The 7,043-nt window shown below is 54.1% G+C and overlaps 1 protein-coding gene across 1 annotated transcript in view; it reads right to left on the bottom strand.

Annotated features, from left to right (window-relative positions):
- Positions 1 to 7,043, bottom strand: part of IGF2R (insulin-like growth factor 2 receptor) — a 105,513-nt gene that overhangs the window by 36,564 nt on the left and 61,906 nt on the right. Inside the window, exons 11-12 of the mRNA XM_006882819.1 lie at positions 3,564 to 3,728; positions 415 to 555 (exon numbers count right to left, since the gene is read on the bottom strand). Coding sequence (XP_006882881.1) covers positions 415 to 555; positions 3,564 to 3,728 — 306 coding nt within the window. The remainder of the gene's footprint in view (positions 1 to 414; positions 556 to 3,563; positions 3,729 to 7,043) is intronic.

Genomic DNA, 7,043 nt, shown 5'->3' with positions numbered 1-7,043 from the left:
GCATGGCCCCAGGCTGGGTGCAGGGCCGCTGGTTGGCTGTATGGCCCCCAGGGCTAGGTGCATGGCCCCAGGCTGGGTGCAGGGCCGCTGGTTGGGTGTATGGCCCCCAGGGCTGGGTGCAGGGCTCCGGGCTGGGTGCAGGGCTCCGGGCTGGGTGCAGGGCCGCTGGTTGGGTGCATGGCCCCCAGGGCTGGGTGCAGGGCCTCGGGCTGGGTGCAGGGCCGCTGGTTGGGTGCATGGCCCCCAGGGCTGGGTACATGGCCCCGGGCTGGGTGCAGGGCCGCTGGTTGGGTGTATGGCCCCCAGGGCTGGGTACATGGCCCCGGGCTGGGTGCAAGGCCGCTGGTTGGGTGCATGGCCCCCAGGGCTGGGTGCAGGGCCTCGGGCTGGGCGCACAGCTCTGCGTCCACTCACCCACAGCACACACGGCCGCAGTCTCAGGGCAGCCTTTGGCACGGCCTTCCTGAAGCACTCGGTGGCAAACGTTAATGAAAAAATGCTTCTTCTCCACAGCTGCCAGGCTGCCATCCACAGCCTCCCAATTCTGTTCCCGTTCTGTATCAGAAAAAAGAAGGGGGAAAAATGTCTTTTAAGTCTATCTTTGAGCAAGGCAAGGATTATTCTTCTGAGATTCACATCCTACATGGGGTGGAAGCCACCCAGAGCCCATGAAGTATCTGGTCTCTTTCAGGGGCTTAACTGTGCCCCTACAGAATGATGTGATGTCCTAACCTCGTGCCTGGGAATGTGACCTTGTTTGGAGAATCAGGGTCTCTCTTTGAAGGTCTTATCAGTCAAGGCATAGCAGAGGAGGGTGAGGCCTAATCCCCTCTGAGAGGAGTCACGCAACAGGAGGCCCACTCGGGGGTACAGCCTGGGAAGAATCTACACCAGCAGGGACAGGCCAAAGACTGCCAGGGGCCACCAGAAAGGGGAGCACGCCCTTAGCTAGAATCACCTCGTCAGAAAGCCCCTTCAAACTGCCCCCTAACTGCAGAGTTACAAGAAGACAAACTCCTGTCCTGTACAATACTTGTTAAAAAAAAAAAAGTTTGAAAATATTAAAAAGCAGTATTTTTAAAAACTCCAAACCTACCAAAGACACCCATTGGGGTACCCTGTCCTGATGGCCCCAGGAACCTGAGGCTGTCACCAGCCTCCAGAGTCTGCTTGAGGCCCAGAACCTGATATTAGGAGGTCACCAACTTAGCGTGAGGGAGGTACCCAATTCTCCCGTAAGAATCCCCAACGCCCCCGAGGTATGAAATAAACAGAAAAAAACAATAAGGATCAGCACAGCCTAGGGGTGCGGGAGAAAGGGCACCTGCAGGGCTGCACGCAGCTTCAAGTCTGGTCAGGGCTATGCGTGAGGACAGGTCTCTTCATGAAGACGCAGGCCCAGCCCCTGAGCTCCAATGGGGCCTGATCAGGCCACCTCCAGGGTACAGTGACCTCAGGTCACCAGTGCCAACCTGGGCAGTGGAGTGAGGAACAGGCTGAGAGCTTTTAGTCATAAAGGTGGGATGAGAATCTGTTCAGGAGCAAACAGGAAAATACATCTGGGAGGAATTATCATCTCAACAAGCTCCTTTACCCAGTGGCTGGGTGGTAAGAAGCTGTGCTGCAACTCCAGAGGCATGTGGTTCAAATCCACCAGTTACTCCAAGAATGGGCAATCAACTCCCATGCGCTTTAGAAAACCCACTGGAGGGTCAGCTCTGCGTCAGCTCCACTCTGACAGCACACAACCATTGCCACTGGAACCCGTGGAGACTGGGAGCTGGTGGAAGGGCCCAGAGCTCATGGATGCTGATGCAGTACTGGTTACCACAGCCCAAGAGAGGTCCTAGGTGAGGAGGTGTGTGAGCAAAGTCCCCTCCACGTCCCACTCCTAAACCCAGAGCTTTGTCTGGGGGACAGATGTCCTTAAGGAGACAAGCTAGCGGGAAGGACTTCAGCTCTCACCCTGCAGCTTTTCGTAAGATCTTCTAGGGGCGAGAACCACAGAAATCTCACAGACACCAACGTGGTGTGAGGAAGGCCCGAGTGTGTCCCTGAAGCCCTCTCAGAATCAGGGCTGTGTCCTGTAGACAGTGATGCTGATGCCAGAGGCAACCTTGACCATCATTTGCTCACCGGAAGAGGGCTCGGAGCTGGCAGAGGCCCCACCATCCTCAGCCTGGCCACGGCCTCCAGGTTCACTACGCACAGCTCTCCAGGAGCACCCCTGGGCCAGGAGGGAGCCCAGCACGCTGCCTGGCAGCCTGTGGGTATTTACAGAGGGCACTCCTAGAATGAGGAACGTCTCCTGCACAACACGGCACAATCGGCTGGCCTATGGCTGCGGGTCTCGGTGCGAGTTATCTCCACACAGCAGATAAAACTATGACGAGCCTCCTCTCAGGGCTGGGTAAGGCTCGAGTCCCCATCAGAGGAGTTACCCCGTGACAGGTTCCAACCTGGACGAGGCACTCTGCTTCCTGCTGAGGTGAGGCCCCATGAGGGCAGGGGAGTCCATGCTCCCCAAGGGCTCTGTCTAAATGCTCAGGGGACATCTGTCCTGGGAACCAACTGAAGCAGTTCAGCAGACGTCCACCCAGTGCCAAGTCCTAGGGGACACACACACACACACACACACTGCTCTCTCTGGTCTGCACAAGAGGGTGCTTGAGGCTGGGGGAGGGGTGGGCAGGGAATGTGCAGCAAAGAGGCAGGGCACCTGGAGCCAAGAAGGCATGTGACAGACCCCAGCCATACCCTTCACACCAAGCTGCGGTGCCTTCGAGCTCATGTGTTAAGTGGGAACACTGTTTGCCCAAATGAGGTCGTAGGAATTTCTTCTTTTATAGGGGCAGGACTTAGCCCCAAGCATGAGGCCTGTGCACAGCAGACCACGGCAGTCTTTACTGGATGGTCGTAAGGTTAGGACAGCGGCACAGCTCAGAAACTACAATGCGGGCGCTTCACCTCCACTTCAATGCTATTTCTAATAGTTACGGTCCTACTTCTTGAGAAACCCCCAATCAGACCCAGGGCGACCCCCACACACACTGGGTTTCTAAGGCGGGAAATCCTTCCTGAGGGTGACTGCCCACCCATCTTCCTCAGAGCGGCTGGTGGATTTGAACCACTGGACTTTCCATTAGCAGCCAACACATGACCAACTACACGGCCAGGGCTGCTGTTACATGAGAAGGGGAAGTAAAATAGACCACGATCCAGTCATTAGACAACATCGGAGGAAACAGCAGCGGCCCCTCCAGGACCACCCTGTCCACCACCACTCCGTCCAGGACCACTTTGTCCACCAGCACTCAGTCCAGGACCACTCCATCCAGGACCACTCCGTCCACCAGCACTCAGTCCAGGACCACTCCATCCACCATCACTCCGTCCAAGACCACCACTCTGTCCATCACCACCCCGTCTAGGACCACTCCATCATCACTCCGTCCAGGACCACTCCGTCCACCACCACTCTGTCCAAGATCACCCTGTCCAGGACCACCCCATCCGGGACCACTCCATCTACCAGCACTCCAGGAGGCAGCCCAGGGACACACCTGAGTGCCGCGCCAGCGGGGACAGGTCATAGCTCTTCCTGCCGTCACTGAAGCTGCAGAGCAGGTCCTCCTTCTCCTTGACACAGGCGTACTTGGTGTCCCAGGTGAAGAAGTAGGTGCAATCGACCTCCCCTGTGAAAACAGGGCTGCCTCTCCCGTCATTACCTGAGGAACAGGCCAAGAGAAAAGTCAAACTGGAGGATGGGAAAGAACCCGAGGATGTCAGTGCAACCGTGGAACAAACAGCAAAGGCCCCAAGGCCAACGGTCCATTTCCAACACCCCAGTGACACCTCTCCACAGAGCTTTAGGCCACGCAGTCAGAAACCTCTCCACCCGGGACCTAGCTCTGCTCTCCCTGGGGGAACAGACGACGGGTGGGGAAGGAGGGGTGACCATCCTGCTGGAAGAGCAGCTCTGCAGGATAATGACAGGGACAGGTGGGAGACAGCACGACTCGGAGCTCAGGGGCCAAGGCTGCAGGCACAGCCTCTGGATAGTGAGACCATTCATTCACACAACCTGTTAACCGTTCCCAATCTCTCCAGCCCCACGGCACCCTGACAGCACCATCCAAGACACCCGCCCGGGATGCCCCACGTCACAGCGTACTTTCCTGGGGTGTGGATTCTGCGAGCAGCCCGGAGGAACAAGGGAGGTCACCCTCACCCCTTACTCTGTGCTGCACAGACAATGTGACCTATTCACGAATGTTTAACTTTCCTCCTAGTCTTCAGCTGAGTTACACTTTCCCACCTCCCTGCAGTTATGGTCAGACCGTGCAACTTCACGCTGGCCTCTTGACTGAGTCCTGCCCTATTCTGCAAAGAGCTGGGTGGCCTAATGGTTAATGATAACAAGGGTTGAGGTCCCCTAATGGTTGCACGGAGCAGTGCCCCACCGCCACCCTGGGCCCTCAAAGCCCCTGGGGAACCGAGAGCGGAGAAAAAGTGCACCCTTATTGTGCTAAGCCACGTTAGCAGAGTTTTTAATTAACTTATGCTAATCAAAAGTACAGTAGGAATGCTCCTTCGAAGGAAGGATGGCGAGTGTGGTGACACGTTCTGAAGACATGTGATCAAGAGAGACCAGTCCTTGGGGAAGGGCACATGCTTGTTAAATAAAGGGTCAACTAGAAGGAAAACCCCCATCAACGGCTATGAAAGGCTCAGATGGCATGTCTGTGAGCTGGGTGCCGGGAGCAGGGACGGTGCAGCTGGTCACTAGGACCTGCACTGACCTGATGACAGCATGCTACTCTATTTCACTTTCCCCTCAAATGATCTAGTATCCCTTTTTGACAGAATCCTAACTAATAAAGCACCCCCATTACACCACACTACATGGAAGTTACTGAAGTGAACGATCTCAATGTGTTTATGTGTTGTGCATAGGACTGAAAGAATGCATTTATACACCTTTGTATATCTTAAATATTCATGAGCCGTTAGTGTCCTAAGCATAAGTAGTTCCTGAAGATCTAAGTTAAACTGTAAACTCCATTACGCACTGGAGCCAACTAACACACACGCACATTAAAAAACACATTACTTCTGCATTTATCCAAGTAGCACAGAAGCCATCATGGTGTTTTCTCAAAAGTCTCCCAGTTTAAACTTGAGTGTGGCCTTCTAATGAAGGACATGCAGCCGGCTCCAAAGGCTGGAACCCCGACTCCAGGAGCGGGAAGGACTGGTAAATATTTTATGACCCACCCCCTGCCTGGAAGGGTCCAGGAAATCCTTGCACAAAACCCCAGTGTCCCTCTGCCTGGCTCCCAGCTCCCTGCCACCAGAGACAGGCTGCCCAGTGCCGAGGTTCCAATATGTGAGTATCGTTCAATTTGTCAAGCACACAACTGACATTACAGAAACAAATGCCCCTTTTTACATCCTTTTGTGAGGTGAAGAGCTGTAATTCATTAATCATCATGGCAAATCTTTGCTTCTGTCAGGTGCCGTCAACTCCAATGCATAGCAACAGGCCATGCGCAGAGCAAGACCTGCTCTGAGGGTCTCTGTGGCGGCGAGCTCTTGGACGCAGACCACTAGGCCGGTCTGCCCAGGTGCCTCTGAGGGGGTTCCAATCACCCACCTTTCAGCTCATGGTTAAGCACTTAGCATCACTCTGGGACGGCTGAGGCAAGACCCTTAGGACTTAAACCTGAGTGAAAGGCATAGGGTATCATGTACCATATTAATTCTATATTTGAGTTTTTCGTTTTGTTTTATTTTTTAATCTTAGAAAGTTTGGTTGTGGTTTTTTTTTGGGGGGGGGTGTTAGTTTTTTAAAAGTATTCTTTAGCAAGTTTTTCAAGCATTGCTTACTTCCAGAAGTTTTCTCACCCAGGCCCCATGAATCCCAAACTCCCTGCCCGACCCAGCATCCTCCTCGCGTGTTTGGGTCTTCCTGGATCTTTTCTGTATCTTCCCCACATCCTCAACGAGAGACACGCACACTCACAAAACTCAATCAGAGCGCCACCTGAGAAGCCCTGAGCAGGCAGGGCCCAAAAGAGAGATTATGTGCCCCACGCACCTAGTTCTTTCAAGACGATCTAGCCCTCTGAGATGGAATTAGCAGAAGCAACCCCAAAGGCCAGATGGAAAACTCAGGAGCAGTGGCTTTGCTCCTGTGGAGGAAGGACTGTTCGGAAAAGGAGAGTGAGATGCCTGAACAAACCCACGAACACAATTCACGTCAGTGACTGAACTGTGGGAATTACGAGCTTGGTAGTGGGCTCTGTGTGTATATTCTCAGCAGTAACAAATAAAAATGCATTCCATTTTTTTAAAAAAAAAAGCTCTAAAAACACACACAGAACCAAGGACCAGCAAGAACCTTTAAGGATGGGCAGTCAGTACCAAGACCAAAGCTGGGCCAGGCCCAGGGGTGAGTGGGGGGCTGTGTCAGCCGGTGGCTAGAGAGAAGCAGGGGGTTGGGCTTACAGCTTAAAGGCCAACCTTTAATAAGAGGGGTGACCTCCAGCTGTCACAAAGCCCCGCACCCCTCTGCAGATGCCAGGGGTGTACATAATCTTCAAGATAAGGCTGGCGGGTGTTTTGAAATGCCAGTGTCCTTGTGATTTCAAGAAACGTTTTCCTAATGGCTCAGATCAAAACTCAACACGCAGCTGAAACCTGCCCTGTGACATTCGGCAATCTAAACATCAGAACTGCGCAAAAAGGGTAATCTTGAGGCTGCTACATCAAAGAGGCCACCCACTCCAATTGAGCTGGGGGCAAGCCCAGCCCCGCGGCACTGACTGCAGTGTGAGCGAAAATTCAAGACAGAAACCCTCCCGGCAAGGCCAGGCTCGGGCCCACTCCCAAAACAAACAGAGAGGAGAGGAAAATGGAAACAGGATGTGTGTGTCACTGGGGGAGGGTTCTCCCACCCGTTACGGCCACAGAAAGCCCAGCCTGGGGACCACAGCTGGCCAGGGCCAGAGGAGATGGGGGCTGCTCCAAGAAACGGCTCC

The sequence above is a fragment of the Elephantulus edwardii genome, unplaced genomic scaffold (assembly GCF_000299155.1).
Source record: "Elephantulus edwardii isolate Elephantulus edwardi_28Jun2011 unplaced genomic scaffold, EleEdw1.0 scaffold00024, whole genome shotgun sequence".
Taxonomy (NCBI): domain Eukaryota; kingdom Metazoa; phylum Chordata; class Mammalia; order Macroscelidea; family Macroscelididae; genus Elephantulus; species Elephantulus edwardii.
This window is presented reverse-complemented; position numbering and strand designations above follow the sequence as displayed.